The 19458-nt window shown below is 38.8% G+C and overlaps 2 protein-coding genes across 2 annotated transcripts; one reads left to right on the forward strand and one right to left on the reverse strand.

Moving 5' to 3' along the window:
- The first annotated feature begins 3432 nt into the window (after positions 1-3432).
- Positions 3433-13256, forward strand: stk36 (serine/threonine kinase 36 (fused homolog, Drosophila)). The gene is made up of 20 exons (XM_047378952.1): positions 3433-3570; positions 3689-3781; positions 3862-4002; positions 4086-4163; positions 5140-5270; positions 5351-5600; positions 5986-6079; positions 6633-6814; positions 6892-7067; positions 7159-7264; positions 8551-8682; positions 8765-8941; positions 9026-9117; positions 9204-9267; positions 9456-9554; positions 9649-9723; positions 9827-9944; positions 10023-10149; positions 11365-11545; positions 11750-13256. The coding sequence occupies exons 2-20, from the start codon at positions 3698-3700 to the stop codon at positions 12677-12679; spliced, it is 3237 nt and encodes a 1078-aa protein (XP_047234908.1). The 5' UTR covers positions 3433-3570; positions 3689-3697; the 3' UTR covers positions 12680-13256.
- Positions 13257-14230: 974 nt separating this feature from the next.
- On the reverse strand, positions 14231-19022 carry atf5a (activating transcription factor 5a). The gene is made up of 4 exons (XM_047378309.1): positions 18775-19022; positions 17643-17882; positions 16189-17377; positions 14231-16092 (listed from the first exon to the last, which is right to left on the reverse strand). Exons 2-4 carry the CDS (start codon positions 17782-17784, stop codon positions 15906-15908), a joined length of 1518 nt encoding a protein of 505 aa, XP_047234265.1. The 5' UTR covers positions 17785-17882; positions 18775-19022; the 3' UTR covers positions 14231-15905.
- Positions 19023-19458: the final 436 nt, after the last annotated feature.

Below are 19458 nucleotides of genomic sequence, written 5' to 3' on the forward strand. Positions count from 1 at the left end.
GTCATATGTAAAAATATGGAAACACAATCTCTCCTTTACTGGGGGCAGTCTCTGGGGATGCACAGTTCAGATGAGGACTTCTACCGTTCCTCACAGCTCTGCAAACACCTTTTTCCTACTCAGTAAGATAAACTTGAAACCTGATCTGAGCCTAAATTTCCTTTAGACCGAACTGGATTTATATAATCGGATATGACCTGTATTGAAATTACATTTGTGGGTGATATATAAATAAACAGAACTGAATGTATAAATGCGAATCTATAAGGGAAATAATTGAACACATTTAGTCTGGCTGGGAAATGTGTTATTTAATTAAAAAGATCTTTAAATAACATGAAAAGCTGAAAAAATATACTATCAGTAGGCAGCATAATTGAAATTAACCTCAATATGGTACATATTACAAAAGGCAAAGACGTGGTTGTTGTTCAGGTGAAACATTTGCGACCTCTGGCGGAAACGTAAATAAACAGATAACGTTTGATTTTTTGTTATGCCAGCTAGATCCGCGTTGCAGTTGGCACAAAGCGAGCCTGAGTGGGTTTGGAAGACGATAGGTGTACAAGTAGGCCTGTTGCAGTTTAGAACTAATTACCTATGAATATTACAGAATAAAATGGTGTTACTAATTATCAATCACTTGTTTATAGATCAGTTTCTATTCAGCCAAGTTAAGCACAAAGTGTTTGGCATAGTTTAAAAACAGGACACATTAACCCACTAAAACCACTTGAGACACATATGTTGGTCAGTCAAACAAAACAAATTTGAATAATATTAATAGTAATACAATGAAGATTTAACCTCTTAAGCCCAAAGGGGTTTTGTGAAGTTTGAGCTCAAAATAACATGCACAAATCTAACTGGATTTTTCTGAGAAATGACATACTCTATCTAAACAATCATTATGTCAATAATTATGTTTTTGAAATTGTATTGATAATTCTGGCCTTCTTTTGCTGCTGGTTGAGTAAAACCTGGGTGGATTGCAACAAATTTATTATTTTGTTTTTTTTGAATCTGTGAGATCTCTGCTTACAGCAGACATGCTGGTTGTGGGTGAAGAAGCCATGTGGTGAACAATTGAGACCAAGTTTTGCGGTTACATCATTTTGTGGAGTTGGTTTATTTTTTGATTCAACTGCCTTTAGTTTTAACTGTTTTTGGTGTTTGTAGAAATGTGTGTATCAGCTTTTAGCCAAGATTCTACTATTTTTGTGGATACCACATATGTTTATGTTTAACTAATTGAACTTGCAGTAAAGAAAGCAGAAGAAAACAAAAGTTCAATTCTGGCCCCAGTACTGGGGGTTGGGCTTGAAAGAAAAAAAAATCAAACAATTCTAAAGAATATATGGAATGGGGGATTGTGGGAACAAACTTTACATTCTAAAAATATTTTGATGTTTAAAGTTTTATTTACAGTTTTTTTTTATGTATATAATTTTGAACTATATAAAATACCGATAGAGGCTCTATTTGATATTTTTAAACTTTTTTTTCAAATTTTTCTTTTTGTAATTGCCTACGAGGAATTAATCTAAAACTACTACTCTTACAGCAACAGCTATAAATAATAATAATAACAATATGTTAGTAAGATTGTTAATAACAATAGCAATATACTGTAATAATATAAATAATAAAAGTTTAATAATTAAAATAAAAAGCTTATAGTCTTACTGCTATTTTTTTATTATTATTTAATGATAATAAAATGCTTACCTTCTAACTTGTATTTTGTAGATCCTTAGTTTTAATATTTGTATTGATGTTTATAGCTTATTTACACCCCATCTAAATGCTAACAAGACTTCTTCACTGAATCACGTCATTATTTCATCTTTTCCTATCCAATTTTACATTCCACTAGTTCCAAGATCATAATCAGAGAACTTTACTAATTAAAGGGATAGTTTGAGATTTTTTAATATTAGGTTCTGTTAAAAGGTTAGTCCAAGGACTTAAAGTCATACAAAATATTAGGACACCCCATTCAATATTTAGTTCTATCAAAATAATTGTTCACACATTCTTTTTCATTTTCTCTCAAAAAGAACGAGGTTTAATTACTGGTAACCACAAAAGCTCACCTTGTTTTGCTCATTATGTAAAAAAATATGAACAAATAGTCCCTCCTTGGCTTAAAATTATTTCAGTGAGAGTCCTCTCGTAGCCATCTACCAGTGTCTGACACCTGTTGGAGACTGGTGTCAGAGACTGGTAGGCAAAACACACATTTTAACTCCTTGCAACCACAAACTTTAATGCAATTGTGAAGGAATATTATAGTTTAAATTTTTTGCAAAACAATTGGAAAGGTATGGCGTGCGCCGTACGGATCCCAAAATACTGGTAGCATTTGGGCAAACAAGCATCCACTGCTCACTCTCAGCTCTGAGATGTTTGAGGGTTTTCTCACATTTGACCCCACAGCATCTCAATGAGATCAAGATCTAGGCTTTGATTTGACTCCGGACTTTCTATTTCTTAGTTTTCAGACCGCCTTTGGAAGATTTATTGGCATATTTTTGTTTATTGTCATATTTTGGGTCACTGTCATTTTTGGCTGCTCCAGATTTTACATTTTTCACAGGTGGGGTAACATTTTCCTCAATCATCCTCTGATACACAATAGAATATATGGTGGATTGTATGACCACTCTGGCCACTCTTCATTCTCCATGCTTCACAGATGGTGGCTGGCTGGCTGGCAGGCAGCCACTTGTGAACTATTTTCCATACAGTTGAATAGATGACTTTGAATTTTTTTGAGAGCTCTTTAAATATTTTACCATACTCTAAGCTGCTACAGTTTTCTTTCTGAAGGCCTCAGACAGCTCTTTTGATCTCACCATGGAGTTCACTCTGGGGTACACACAAGACACACAACTGTCTAAGGTTTAAAACAAGGCAAACTACCGAAATTCTATGTTCTCAATATGTACACCGGATGTGATAATTTTAGCTATTACGAGTGGGAATAAATGTGTGGGTGTCCTTATATATTCCTCCATTCTTCCATTTTGAAGAATCCTATAAAATATATCTAATTCAGTTTTTATTATTTATTTATATCACTTCAATTTCTCGGTAGCATTAAAATCTACAAAAAATATCCAAATGTTCAAACATGTTAGAAACCAAAGGTTTTCGTATGTTTTTTCTATTTTTGTCCCATGACTGTATGCGGTGGTTCGGAAGCAACAGCGCCTTCTGGAGCCATGATGCTTTGTTTTCCCTCACAACGCCTGTTGCTAGGAACGCAACAGCTATCGTTAAGGTCAGGGCCCCAGTCCATGTTTTTGTCCATAGAAATGCCGGATTTGAATTTTCATTATGTTGTAAAATGATATTAAAGTCTCAGTTTATTATTGATATGGCGTCATAAAAGGCTGCAGCTATGATACATTCTAAACGTTTACGTATGACAAATCAAATTAAACAACTTTTTAATGACTTTTATCGTTAGGCAGTTAAGCAGGTCAGCAGTTACACAGAGCATTGAGTTTTGCCACTCCGAAAGTAACAAAAAGCGTTGTCGTTAGTCCTAATAACTTGCTATATGTAAGTTTCGCGTTTTCAAATTAAATTAATTGCTTCTCGGGTTTTCACATAAGAGCTAAAATAAAACTGTTGGTGACGTACCGTGTTCCGTTTGTTTCGGTTAAACCGTTATCCCCAGGTAGTCCAGATGGATCTCTATCACGTCCTGGATCTGGTGGGAGAGGGCTCCTTCGGCCGAGTTTACAAGGGGAGAAAAAAGTTCACCGGCCAAGTAAAGTTTCTTTTATCCAAATATTGTTTTACCCTGTTTGTTTGGCTCTCCGTCTCACTGTTTTTGTTGGTTTCTCTCAGGTGGTGGCCCTAAAGTTCATGCCGAAGGTGGGTCGGTCTGAAAAGGAGCTGCGAAGTCTGAAGAGGGAAATAGAAATTATGAGAGATCTTCAGCACCCAAACATAGTGCAGCTTTTTGACAGTTTTGAGACGGAAACCGAGGTAAACCTTATTAAATCTGTAGAATATTCGGTGTATCTGGCTTCCACATCCCTTGGCAAAAATCACCTTTATCGTTGTAACAGGTTGTGGTTGTAACTGAGTATGCAGAGGGCCAGTTGTTCCAGATTTTGGAGGATGATGGAAACTTGCCAGAGAGCCAGGTATTCACCGCCATTACACGGTCATGACAAGCGCAAGATCCAGAGGTGTTGGTAGGGCCCAGAAACATCAGGGGGCTTAGCCAGGCCCAGAAGTTAACTGACACATGACAGCCGAATAATTTTCAAGCAATTTATTATTAAAGTAATTAAAAAACTGCAGTACCAGTTATCAGAGTATGGAGGACACAATTTAAGAATAAATAAATAAATAATTCAAATCCTTTTTTTTATGTTGCTTTTTAAAAGCACCAAGAGTAACCATGTTTTAGACTTCTAACAAAGTAATTCTCCAAATTAGATAGTAAAAGCATTTTGTGTTTTTGTTTTATAAATTAGTTACTAAATCTTAGTTTCTACCATTTTTGTCTGACCTAGGGAACCTGTGAAAAACTGTATATGTTCAGTGTCATAAATCTGATCTGTTTCTTGTCTTTGTAAAATACCTATTTATTTCTTATGGTCTCATCTAAGTATAGCACCCAGCAGCCTCTATGTGCCTTCTTTTTTCAATCACAAAGGAGAAGCACTTATATAGTATTACAAATCTAACTACATTTTCCCAGATTTGGGTCAGGTGATTATCATTTCTTCTTCATTGTATTTATGATGGTATCTAAGCAAAAATTGTAGTTCAGGAGAGCATCTAAATAAGGTCTGTCACTAATAAACTGATAATGTCTTCTTTTTCGTTCAGTCAACTTTTCCTTAAAAACAAGAAGTTTCATTTAAACAAGACTTCTTTTTGTTATAGTTTTTTTGGACAAGAAGTCAGGCTTTATTGTACATAAATTCTACATAGTGTGCTGCCATTGTCTGGTACAAAGATGGGACACAAACATTTATTAAAAACATGATAATGCATGATGTTAATAGATGTGTATTAAATCTCTTTCATTTGTCAGATCATAGACTTCAGTGAGTCTATGATTAGATTGATTTTACAACATGCATATTTGGTTGCTCATCCCTTTTAAAGGTGCGGGAGATTGCCTGCCAGCTGGTCTCTGCTCTGTATTATTTACACTCCCATCGCATCCTTCATCGAGACATGAAACCACAAAATATTCTGTTAGGAAAAAGCGGTGTGGTGAAGCTCTGTGACTTTGGGTATGATGACCTTATGGCCCTTCTTTTAATAAAAAAAAAGGTATTTCCAAACTTTTTATTTACTCCAAATGTTGCTACAGGTTTGCCAGAGCAATGAGTGTTTCCACCCTGGTCCTGACTTCCATCAAGGGAACACCGCTGTACATGTCTCCTGAGATTGTAGAGGAGAAGCCGTATGACCACACTGCTGATCTCTGGGCTCTTGGCTGCATTTTGTATGAACTCCACACAGGGGTGCCACCATTCTACACTAACTCCATCTTCCACTTGGTGCAGCTCATTGTGAGAGATCAGGTCAAGTGGCTGGACACGATGAGCGACAGCTGCCTGGTACAGTACAGCTAAATTCCCTTTAACGTCAACATCCCAAAGTTTTCAATAAGTCAAGGCAACTGAACTAACTGTTCTGTGTGACAAGCCAAGGAATATTAAGTAGCATGTTAGGTTTCACAGTCATCCATACACACCCAACCAGTACATATAAACTAATTAAGAATAAATAAATCAGGGCGTGGCGTAGCGGTGGAGTGCACAGCGGATATAAGGAGGGGTCAGTTCTCGACACAGGTGTTCAAGTCCCAACCCCGGAGACCTGTGCCGCATGTCTTCCACCTCTCTCCACCCCATTTCCTGTCTGCCTACTTTGAAAAAATAACTAAAATAAAGGCCACTGGTGCTAAAAAAACAATTAATCAATCCATTATCTCATTCACAGAGTTTTCTGAAAGGTTTGTTGACTAAAGATCCACAGAAACGTTTGTCTTGGCCAGACCTCCTGCACCATCCCTTTGTTGCTGATGGCGTATTAGGTAACACTTAAACCATTAATTTTATCATTGAAGAACATATCTAGAGATTTCGTTTTTTCACTAAAAGTGTATTAATTTTATTAAAACACACTTGGCTGAGTATGCATTTCCACTTCAGCATTTTACACAACGCAGTGTTTTCAAGAAGCACACTAAAGAAAAAATAACATTTCTGCTTTGTGCGTATTTAGAGTGATGACATCACAAGAGGCCCCAAAGCCAAGCAAATTTTTTCTAAAATCGATAGCAGTATTCTCACATATGTTTTGCTGCAACTATACAGAATCCTATTTATTATGCTCCGAGGAGGCCACTGATTATAATCATAAAGAGGACAAAGAGAAAAAAAACAAGCTTCATATTCAAAAGACCACAGATCTTTTGCCTTATGTGATGTCACCAGAGGTATATGCAGGCAGAAGCTCGTTGAGTAGGTTTTTTCGCAATTAAATAACTACTAACAACAGGTATACTGTAGCCCAAAAAAACGCTTTAAAGAATTATCTGTTTCAGAACACCGAAATGAATAACTTTCTTTCTGTGGCGATGGCAGTGCTGTCAGACACAAACCTCTTCAGCCCCTTGACAGTCACACCCAGCCCAGACGTGGTGGCCCTGAAACTGAAGCAAGTGGCAGAAAAGTCTGCGCCGGCATCGGGAGAGAGTGGATTACTGAGAAAGGTCAGGGAGCAGATGGAGAACAAAAAGAGAGAGGTTGGCAGTGGCAGTGCAAAAGTGAGTCAGCGGTTAATGTTTGTGTGATCATTTGGAGATGCTCATGCTCATTTAAGCTGTTTGGTCTCGTTTAACAGAAAAAGAAGGAAGGATGTGACAGGGGGAACTCTGCTACAGTGATAGCTTCACCTAATGTGTACATCGTCAAAGCCCCTTCCAATGAATCTCCCAGTGGATCTGGCTCATTGGTCGGAACAGCTGCCAATCAAAGCATGAGCCTGAAGAGTAAAGCATGTGCTACATCAAAACAAAGGTTTATTTCTAGAAGCTTAGAAAATGAATAAAACACGTACAACTTAAATATACTGTGACAGTGGTAATCTCTGTGCTCATTTTCTCACCAGGGGTCAGATCAGCAGAGACTATGAACAGGAGTTTCCTTCTGTTGAGGTTGGGCCACGACTCGTGCGAAGAGGGAGTAAAGACAGACCAGCCACACTCCACAGGCAGGTCAGCGACATTCAGCATTGACTCTGCTTGTGTACAGTGCCTTGGAAAAATATTCATACCTTTAAAACTTTTTCACATCTTGTCACACTAGAACCACGACCTTTAATAATTTCGATTTGGATTTAATGTAACAGGGCAACACAACGTAGTTTATAATTGTGAAGTGTTTCCATTGTAGCTCTCACTGTTTGTATGTCTTTTTGCCTTTGGAAGGTGAACCTTTGACTCAAGTCTGTTTCAGCCTCTAACAGGTTTTCCCCTAGGATTCCCCTGCATTTAGCTCCATCCATCTTCACATCAACTTTGACCCTTTTCACTGTCTTTGCTGAAGAAAAGCATTCCATCAGCATAAACACCATCCAGTGTCTAGGTCCATTCTCTCCACATAGCGTTTTGAATTTGTCAATAAAGTTCAGTTTTGGTTTCATCCGACCAGAGCACCTTCAGCTATGTGTTTACAGGACTTATGGCTTTCTTCCTGCTACTCTTTCACTAAGACCTGATTTTCCAAAGTGCGTGACTAATATTTGTCCTGTTGTCAGAGTTTCCCACCTGAGCTGTGGGAAGATCAGTGATCTCTCCTTGGCTAACCTGTCAGTTAAGATGGATGGCCATGTCTTTCTAAAGACATGGGTTAGAGGGCATGGTGGCGCCGATTGTATGGCAGCCTCACTTCTGTCAGCCTGCACCAGGGCAGTTGTGGCTACAATGTAGCCTACTACTATGAATGGGTGGATGACTGATTGTAATGTAAAGCAGTTTGGGGTCCTCGGACTTGATAAAGCACTATATAAGTGCCGGCCATTTATCTTTTACCATTTCTAGACTTGCAGTTGTGTGATACTCCTTCCATTGGCGGATGATGGATTGAACAGACCTCTGAGATGTTAAAAGCTTGGGATATTGCTTTATAACATAAACCTCTAAGGACAGAACAGCTTTATTATGTTGAGAATAAATTCCACAAAGATGGACTCCTTTTAATAATTATGTGACTTCTGATGGGAATTAGTTGCACTGTTCTTATTTAGATATATTGAAGTAAAGGGGACTGAATATAAATGCACACCACACCATAATTTACCTTTTTTTTCCCACTTCACAATTATGAACTACTTTGTCATTTATCCTAAACAAATCCTAATAAAATACATTTAAGTTTGTGACTGCAACATGGAAAAATCCAAGAACATTAAAAGGGTGTGAATACTTTTGCAAGACGCTTTATAATTAGAAAATAGAGAGATAATTATAGTGAGAGAATAATTGTTTCGTTATTCCTTCAGGATGTCGACAATAAGGGGTACTGGGAGAATCTTGTCCAAGAAACAGACCCCAGCAGGCAGCAGAACAATCTGATAAACTACAATGACATCATATATCAAATTAAATCTAACATTACAGCATTTCAGGCTCAGGTAAATGGGCACATTTGGTTTCAACAATTTATTGAATAATTCTGTCCCAAAACAGTATAGAAGTCTTTCTTCTTCTGTTCAGCTAATAGGTGTTGGTGTAGTAAATGTACAACAGATTGAGCTTCTACTAAAGGTCCTACACAACTTGATCCTGACTCCTGACCTTGAGACATCTCACTACATCAGCTGTGAACTTCAACTACCACAAGTCCTCTTCGAAATGATCAGAGATTCTGTTTCAAACTCCGATTTAATCAAGGTTACTTTTCTGTAATAGAAGCACACCTAAAATGAATTTGTTGTACAAGAATACCCCTGACTGGTTTGCATTTTCTCTTCTCAGGAACAGAGAAATGTGCTTACACTTGGAGAAATGATTAAATTTATTCTGATCTACTGGGAAAGCCATTCTGATTGGGTGGAAGAGGAGCCTAGGTCTGATTTTTCTTATGTTTTTTGTTTAATACAGCAAACCTACAGGCTGGCTGTCATACATATATTCTTCTGGTTTCATCCTGCAGACTAGAAGAGTTCACTAAGCCTTTAAAGATGATTCTCAGCCAGCCAAATCTCACTGCTCTGGCAGTGAGTATCCACATGTTAGAAGTTTTGTTCTCTGGAAGTTAAACCTGTCTGAGTCTTGACATCTGTGTTGATTTGACCATTCTTTACATGGCCTGTGTTTTTTCTGTGTCTGGCAATATTTTATGACTACAAGCTGCTCCTTGAATCACATTTGATTTTGATGTGTCTTTTTTTTTTTTTTTTTTTAGGCGCTGGCTGCTTCTGTTTTATCTCTCTTCACACAACATGGTGTTGATGTTTTTGTTGATCTGGAGAATTTGACTTCCTTGCTGAAAATGCATCCCTCGGTACTGATCTGGATTGAATGAGTAATATGTCATTTATTAAAGTTTAAGGTTTCTTCCAGTTGTTTTTAGTATGTTTCTCTCTCTGCACTTCTAGCCACTGGTTTTACCACATCCTGGTTGGGGGCTGTATGACGGCCTCCTCTCTTTATTCCTAAACACATTGTCTGAGGTTAGATTCTGGATATAATGTAGTAAAACCTTTGCATGGCTCATTTTCAGGAACAAATCACTACTGATTGTCTGTGTTATGCCTGTGTTTTATTTTCATTTAGCATGAAAATACTTCAGTGTCGTCTAAGGTAAATCCACTTGCTTTTGTGGACTTGTGGAAAAGGGCTGGTTCTTCCCTCACCAACACAACGCCAAACCTGGACTTCTTTTCAGCAGATGGTAAAATCCACATCGGAATATGCTTATTCCATGTAGTAATTTTAAATGTTAAGGATGTCTTATTTTTTCTTTCTTTAGGACTTTACTCCTTCTTGTCCATTACGCTGTTTATCTTCACCAAGGACCCATACTCGTGCATTCCTCTTTTTTCTAACAAAAAATCTAAATGTGTGTACACACTCGGATGGTTGCTGAGCAACGACTGGTTAGTGTCTTACAATGCCTTGTCAAGCTTTTACACTCCTTAACTTCACTGTATTTTATAGATTTTTTTTTTCATATAATAGACAAAGAGCAAGTAGTGTATAAATAACAAACATTTTGTTTTTCATATTAAAATATAAAAAATATAGCATGCATGTCTATTTCTAAGTCACCATTTTGTAGAACCGTCTTTTCTGCCCATTCTTGCTTACCAAATAGCCCAAGCTCAGATTGGATGGAGAGCAATTTTCAAGTCTCAAATTCTCAATTGGATTTGGGTCTAAACTTTGACTGGACCATTCTAACACATGAATTTGCTTTGATCCAAATCCATTCCATTGAATCGCTGGCTGAATGTTTAGGGTTGTTGTCCCATTTGAAGGTGAACTTCTGCCACAGTTTTAAGCCTTCGGCTGCATCTAACAGGTCCTCTTCCAGGACTGCCCTGAGCTCCATCCATGGTCCCATCAACTCTGACTACCAGCCTTTTGACAAAGAGTTTAATTTTAGTCTCATCTGACCAGAGAGCCTTCTACAACTTTGCTGGGCCCCCTACATGGTTTATGGCAAACTGCAAACAGGCTTTCTTTCAGCAGTCTTGCCACTCTTCTGTAAAGGCCAGAGTTGTAAAGTGCCGTGACCATGTCCTGGTAAGTTTGCAATTGTACCGTAGTCTTTCCATTTCCAGAGGTTCAGAAGTTCTGTTTTATAATCTTACCCTGATTTAAACATTTCCACAGCTATATCCCTGACCTTTCTACTGTGTCCCTTGGTCTTCATGATGCTTTGTCCAGTAATAGACCTTCACAGGACAGCTTGATTTAAACTGAGTTTCAATTAACACAGGTGGACTTTTCACTAATTATGTGAATTCAGAAGGCAGTTGATTGAATTGGGTTTTATTTAGAGGTATCAGAGTAAAGAAGGCTAAATGCAAATGCACACCACACATTTTATATTTTTATCTGCAAAAAATGTAGAAAATCCTGTATGATTTTTCTTCCACTTCACATTGATGTATTACTTTGTCTATCACCTAAAAATCCCAATAAAATGAGGTGTTTTATTGTAACTTAACCAAATGTGAAAATATTAATGTGTGTGAAAACTTCTAAAAGATGTGGTGAATAATTTTATTTGGCATTTGTATTACAAATCGTAGACCTACATAGCTACAGCAATGGGAGCTAACAACAGCATCTTTTGTACCCTGCAGTCTTCATTTGTTAGCCAGGTGTCCCTCTGGGAGCGCTGACATGGAGCTGAGTCGCAACACGTTGTCCACATTGAGCTGCCACCTGCTCTGTTTTCCGTTTGCTCTGGACCTGCCGTCACACACCATGTCCACGGTTCTGCAGGTGTATGACAGCTGTCACGTTGCTTCTAGCCTCCTGCAGGTCAGAGCTTTCTCGTGCTTCTTTCAAACACCTCAATGGCAAACAAAAGTCTGATGCAACACACAATAACTATTGCACAGTGCTCATGTCTGAGAAGCAATGCTGTACAGTTTAACATCTTTGTACTTCGGTGGACGGGTGATGTTTGCTGTCAAATGTTGGATGTGTGACAAGTTCCTCTCTGTGATTTTTATGGCTTTGCAGGTAATTCAGACATTCCCTCCGCCGCTGCTGGAGATGCCTCTCTCCCTGCTGAGCCGTTTGCTGCTGTGCGATCCAGAGCACTCTGTGTCCCACGTCAGAGAAGGTGCTTCAGGCTTTTTTTCATCACCTCAGAGCAAGCAGCTCTTTGCCTCCAAAAATCAGAATTCTCTGACCAGAACTGCCAGGTCTCTCCTCTCTGATTTACTGCAGCAGGATGTACTGTGGGACTCTGCTGTGGAGCTCCTGAATCTGTTGTCCCAAGTGGCCCGCTGTTCCTCTCAGCTCGGTTCGCATCGGATATGTGTTGAGGCCACAGTGCTACAGCAGGCACTAACTCATCCATATGACCAGATGAGAGCTGCCACATGTAGATTTGTAGGAAATTTAAAACCTTTCAGATCTAATGAAATAGGTACCCTGCAGGCCGATGTTTTCAGACACTTGATAGACTGTCTTAATGATTCCTGCAGGCAGGTGCGGAGAATGGCTTGCAGGGCTGTAGGGAACTGGTTGGGATACATTGCAGCAAAGTTTAAAAAAGGAGAAAACTGCAGTGACACTTCAGGGTGGGGCAAGAAGAACAATCATAGTAAAGAAGCAACTTCAAATATCGAGGCAGCCGGTGATTCAGTAACAGAGCAGATGTTTGATGAAGAAGAGCAGAGAAGATGGACAGACGAAGCTCAGAGGTCAGCGGCCGTGCTGACCTGTCTGCTCTCCGACCCTGATACCGTTACACGACGTCACTGCTGTGCAGCTCTGGGAAACTTGGTAAATGTTGACGGTGTTGTGTCTATGTTGGATAAAGATGTGTACAGCTCACTTGTCACAGCTGCATGCACTGATTCAAACGATGCAGTGAGACAGGCTGCTACAGCAGCTCTAAGGTTGTGCAGGGAGCAAGATGCAATGCAGCGCGGAATAAAATGAGCAGTTAACAAGAAGGCAGATGTCAGTACTACACAGTGTCCTTTAAAATATGTAACAAAATGTTTGCATGATTGGAGCAATGAAGAATTTCCTTTGAGGTATTTTGACTCATTGTGAATATACAGTGGGAATAAAAAAGTCCACAAACCCCTGTAAAAAATATTTTTTTCCCAGATTTAAAAGCTGCAGCAACCTTATGTTAAGTCTGCACACCCTAAGCTTCATTCAATCTTGTTTCGTAGGAGTTAAATCCTCCAGCTTTCTTGCAGACACCTCCTTTACTTAATGTTAGGCAAAGATCAATATTTTCGCTCCTTTGTAATGTCTCTACAAACTATGACTTTAGGTAAAGGATGCAAATGTCAAGGAAGTCCTTCTAGAATAGCTAACATTTATCCATGGTTAAATAGATTTACTTTGATTAACGGCAGATGTGAACCAAAGAAGATTCGATACTGAAACTGAATCAAAAGTATTAGTTTTGTCTTCTTCTTTTTTTGAACCGTATCTCACGTTTGTTTCCAGTTAAGATGTGGATGATACATGTCTTATTAAAAGTGATACACGTTTAAAACGATTGATCGTGGTTTCTTGATTTTTATTTTTTTTTACCTCACTGTATTTGTAACATCTTGATCACTCCTTTATTTACTTTTTTCCGTTCTACTATTCCTTGACGTTTTTAAGGCTTTAAAGCACAAGCTTTTACAATGTTAATTTCAGCAGCAGTGACAGGTGTGAGATCAGTTCCCTAAAAGTGAAATAAAATCACTCTTAATTAGTATGTTTAACAACTGTTTGTTCATTAAATAAGACATTCCTGCTTGAAGATGTCTGGTTTTCAAGCATTCCTTCAGTGAGTCAGAGCTGAAGGTGCCAACTTAAAATTGTTATCCTTTTACTTTTTGTACAGAGTAATTAACCAGTAGTTACACTCTAATATTGCATGCGCAAATAATAACTTAAGTGGAAACTGCTAAAAAAAACTGTTAACTTTTTTATTTTACTCAGATATAGACAATAATATTCAGAAATGGACACTACACTTCATATTTACACCGTGGTGATGATTTTTGTAAATTATTGTAGACCTACTTGAGCACTAAACTTTGGCGGAATTGGGGAATTTACAGCATTTTAATAATTTCTCATTTCCTAATGTGTACAAAAGTTTTAAACCGCAACACATAACTTGTTTTAAACGGATTTTAAAGCTGTAGCCAAAGTGAGATCCTTTTTTGCAAGGAAAAGTGACCCGATAATAAACTGATCGCGATCTTAGATGATTCGTTTGCTTTGCATTTGATTTCATTTAGCAGAAAACGTAACACTAAACACCATCAAATCCCCGATGTTAGGTGAAAAATAAATGTTTTGTTTTTTCTGTTGTTCCCCGTTTTATTTAGTCGTCTTCGGCCCGTTTTTAATCTACAAAAAGCGAAATTATAACAGTGAGACCAAGGAGAATTAAAAAAAAAAAAACATTTCCAGATCGATCGGCCTGTTTTTAATTCAAATCCAGCAAGTTAAAAGTCATTTGAGAAAAAAAACTCCGATGATGACGCTTTATTTTTTTTTTTATGACAATAGTTTACACCACACAAAAAGAAACATACATACATGGATAAATTACCTTAAAATTACAAAGAGATACAACGAGTTACCGGCCCGTATTTTTGGTTTGAACAATTTCTGTTGATAGTACACCGCAGGGGGTTAAACATCATGAACTTCAAGCCAAAACAGACAGTAACACATGTGCTAACAAATGATTGAAAATTAAATGTGCAAACAAAAAAAGGATAACTTTAAGGAATGTGCAAAAACGTTTTTATCTTAGATAATTAGCAAATGAACTGAAAAATATTTCAGATGGCTAAAAAATAAATAATCTGTTGAATTTGTTTCTTTTTTAGATTTTTTTTAGGAACAAAATCAACCCATTCAACTCCCTGAACATATACAAAGATACAAATTAGTGCAGCTCAGCTGGAGGCTTATAAAACGTATTGCCTTAAGCAGTTTAAGAAGACAATCCTCATTTCTGAATCTCTAAAATATTTCAGAGAAGGAGAATACAATAATGCAGGAGCATGCAGAGGAAGGCTGTGTGTAAAAAAAAAAAAAAAACACTAATTACAATGTTTGCATCCAAATTTAAAACCTTTTTAATCCTAGAGGGAAACATGAAATCCTACAGAAGAGAGAGAGAGAAAACAGAAAAGATTCAAGTCTATTACCTCCTGCAATGATTATCTACTGATGTTTCTAGAACTGGAGGACAAGTTTATCCTGAGCTGCAAAACAGATTCTTTATTGCAAAGTAAACTTTTCAACCATAGCACAATAACATGTTAGTTTACTTTAAAGTAAAGTGTTAGGATGAATTTTGCACAGAATGAATTGAAAATTTCATTCAACTTTTGCCAAAATATATTGCAGTGGTTTGATCTGTCATATAAAAAGTGATGTAAATAGCAGAAATTAAGCAAATAGTTGTAAATATTATCAACTTAGAAAAACTTAAGAGCTACATTAAGACAGTTGTTTAAAATATCTAAAGCAATATTTAAATGAAACATAATTATCAGATTGCTTCACAGATCTTTCTTCATTTTTAAAACTTAACAGTTCTTAAAAGCCTAAAAAAACAACAGCACATGAATGCTTGTTAAAGAAGAAATGTCCAAACCTCGGTATAAGATGTTTGATTTTGTTAAAGCTGTAATGTTTCACCAAGACACGACTAATCCATCTACTGCCATAACTCTTACAGCAAAGTTATTTCAAAAGTAACAATTGAATAAGAAAAAGAAGACTCATTAGCTTCTATTGCTGACATCAAGTTTAATGTAAGGCTATTAATAAATACATAACCTGCTATTTAAATGATATTACATCCCCAGAAATAACCCTAATTTATTCAGTAGATTCAGAGGAAGAGGAAGTTCTGTTAAAGATGATTGTCAGGTAAAGCATTGCAGCGCTAGAGTGAAGGCTCAGGTGATTTCAGTGCCAAAAAACAATGAAGAAGTATTGATTTAAAATTCAGAAAACAATTCACATCAGCAAAGCATGCAGTGGCCCCAGCATCATAAAAACAACACCAACAAAAAACAAAAACAAAAACAACATGAAACATTCAGTTCATGAGAAAACTTTTTCTCATTTTCTCAAACATTTTCTCGGCTTTGCCCGGTCTGAGTGTACTTGCAGTAGTGCGGTGTTATGCTGTTGTGTCCTGCTTGAGCCTTTGGCTGCGTGCCTTGTAAACTTCGATCAGCAGGTCTTTAACGTACTGGATTTCACGTTCCACGGACTCTGCCTTGTCTCGTAGCTCGCGGTTCCTCCCCTCAAGGCAATGCAGCTGCTCCTCCAAAGAATCTAGTTCCGCCCTTTTTCGCTGGCGATACCTAAGTCAAGCAAAAGATGTTGAATTTTTTTCCAAGTCATGTAAAATATGAAAACTTGTTGCTTTCTTAGGAAATTCAGTAGAAATTAGGATGTACCTATGAGCAGCAGTTTTGTTCTGATCTCTTTTCTTTTGCTTCCGTTCTCCGCCTTCGTGTGGAATTATGTCGGCTTCATATTTCACAGCACAGTGGTCTTCTCTTAGCCTGCATGCCTGCCTGTGCCCTGAGGTCTCCAGGTTCAGACTCTCCCTTGCCATCAGAAAGCATTCTGGGGCCTGATCCTCAAGGTAATTACAGTGTAAATCAGGCTGTAGCATCTGCAGATTCTCTGTTTTCATCTGTTCGCTGATGTTCCCCAAGAAGCTGCTATAGGCCTCGGATTGAGGAGTCGCTGGAATGTAAATACTTTCACCGCTGTCGGTTTTCCACGATACGGTGGCCTTTGCCAACTCCACGCTGGTCTTGATGCTGCTCAGCACCTCATTGTTCACGGTGCTTCCGCTGACCTCCCTCATGCTATACATCAACACATCCTCTTTCTTCTGAGGAGCATCCAGTGATCCACCAAAGCCAAATACACCACCAACAACCTTGGCGGGACTCATCGCATTTTGACTAAAACAGCAATTTTTCTCATCTTTGGATAAGCCAGCACATCGTCTAATCTCGACTGCATTACCCAGGCAGTAGCTTTTCCCTACCAGATGCTCATCCGCTACACAGCCATAATTACTCGTTACGGCCACAGCAGAGTTACCTGAGTTACTTCCTTTGGAACCCAACGCACTGTTTTCGTAGCCTTCACTGAACCTCACACCCTCCAGAACTCTCTTCCTACCACATCCATTGGGGCGACTGCAGCTGTACGGGGCATGTCTGGGTATTTTGGATCGCCCTATGGGCCCGCCACAGATGCTCAGCAGGTCCAGCTCCCCGGTTGCCAGGGTAACAAGAAGTGGGTTGGACTCCGATTGGGTGGACGCAGAGTACGAGGCATATGGCAGTTGACTAAATGGCTGAGGACCTGCCGGCAGTGGACCCCTGTCGCATTTTCCCAGCCTTTGCCCTTTCTCTGGCAGTGGCTCAGACAGGAAGTAGTCCTCAAGCTGGGCGAGTTCCTCCTGCAGCAAAGAGGTCATGACCTCCAAGTCAGAGGGCACCTGGATATCATTCTGAAGGGGTGAAGGGGGAAGGGAGGCATTGGTGGAGGAGGGAGGGGAAGGAGGATTTGGGAGGTACGAGGAGAAATCCACTTCTTCCGTCATCCAGTCAGTGAGACCATCACCTATAGAGGAGGAGGAAAAATGTGTTACAACAATCTGGTAGATGCAAAAAAAAAAAAAAGTATAAAAAAATATTAATTAGCATTGCAGGCATTATTGAATCGACAATCGTAAATGCAGAGCATTTTTCCTCAAGTCGTCCAAATATCGACAAAACAATCGTAGCTAGTTTTTTACTTACTGTTCAAGAAGGACGAATGTGCTGCAGTGCCGAGCCCACCTGAAATGGGGAAAAATATAAAAAAAAACGCACTCGCTGCGACTCACCAATTAAATGCGGGCTCTCCTCTGACACCTCCCCCCTGCACCCCTGTGATTGGCTGTGGTTAGCCTGTGGGTGAGAGAGAGCGAGGGGGTCTACCGGGCAGACACGAAGAGTCCTCCAAACATGAGCTGATGTTGCCATCATTTTGCCTGTTGACGCCTTGATTTAGTCCAAGTCCGAGCATACGCTGAGAGTGATAGGGATGGGCCACAGAGACCAGGGCAGGGTAAGCATAATGAAACCTGCAGGGACAAGTGGAGGTAGGGATAAGAAAGCTTGCAACTTTGAAAACATCTGGATCAGTCAATCAAATGACGTAAAAACCAGTGACAGCCAGTGCTTCCCTCTGAAAGTAATATCTACACAATTACATGTTTTGTTGAGATGTGACAAGAAAGGAATTAGCTAAAAATCAGACAATGCAAATGCCCTTAGTTAAAGAAACGAACAAACACACTATTCCTGATGCAACCTATTACATTTTGGAGCAAAATGTTATACAGAAGTGATAACCGTCTCATTTGGACTTTTAACGGGCTTTAAAGTAAAAATGCACTTCACATCTCAAAGCATATGGGACCTTTCCGTGGCGCTGTCAAGGGCCCAACTGTTGATGTAGAAGCTCCACAGCAACCATGTGTCTCAAGTGAGAGGCACCCTGGTGGTTAAATGGGATTAATGCAGATCAGCTGCTTCCAATCCAGGTTCTTTTTAAATTAATCCTCTGCTTGATCACTTAAACGGTTTAGATTACAACAATGACAATTTAAAGGCTATTACCAGAGCGTCATTTCATTTTTAATATTTTAATAATCTTACAACAATAACTGAGTAAAGAAAGTCAAATAATTAAAAACTTTGGGACATACAGCTGACAATGTGATAATATGTGTATGTTTTTATAATATAACTATAAGGCTGGATCCACGGCATTTCCAAGAAAGTAGAGTTTAGCGAACTATTTACAAGCATAATAACACTGACATACGCTTTTATTACAAGTAACCAGTCATAAACAATAAGTTCAAAATTAAACAGAATAAGTCATATAAAGTGGAAAGCCAACAAGCCAATGACACCCAATGTTCAACTGTAACAACACAAAAAAGGGAGAAGTAAAAGAGTTTGACTTACTCCATTCTTGCGGGAAAACTGTAGAGCACTTGGGGGTGCGTTGCTAAAGCAAAGCACGACTTCTTTTCGGGTCCAACGACGTCAACAAGAACTTAAAGAGCCATGTTTAGTTCCGAATAACCCGGGACTATGGAAAAAACAAAGAGGACAAGATGCTGCTTTGTTGTGTTCGACCTGTAAACTGAGGTGCCGCCTGGCCGAGACAAAGCATCAATTCATTCACACCTAGCAACCGACTGCGTCATCGGGGCAGAACGTGTTGTTGTTGTTCAGATCACTCCGCCCACTTCCTCCCTCCGCGGAGGACCACCGAAGGACGGCCCACACTCTCACTGCCAGCTGTTAACTTCTTCTAAAAGTTGTGATTCCAGCATTATTGTTAGAAGTGTTCATAGTTGCTAACATCGCTGTCTTTTTATGCTGTGGCCATAAAGACAGTAAACGTTTGGTAAAACATAAAGAAGTTTTAATAATTCAGTTAATGCGTTTTCGGGGTTTTTTTTGTTCAGGATGAAACGTAACGGAGACAGACTAGCTCTGTTAGTATCTAAGCTCAGCGGGGTGGTATTGTTCATAACTTTCGACTCAAATAGTTTATCTCCATAGAGTTCTGAGAATGTAATCTATCACAGACCATGATGTATTATTGTAGAGGTACTATTTTGACTCGTTGCGCACTTTATT

Source organism: Girardinichthys multiradiatus, chromosome 11 (assembly GCF_021462225.1).
Source record: "Girardinichthys multiradiatus isolate DD_20200921_A chromosome 11, DD_fGirMul_XY1, whole genome shotgun sequence".
Taxonomy (NCBI): domain Eukaryota; kingdom Metazoa; phylum Chordata; class Actinopteri; order Cyprinodontiformes; family Goodeidae; genus Girardinichthys; species Girardinichthys multiradiatus.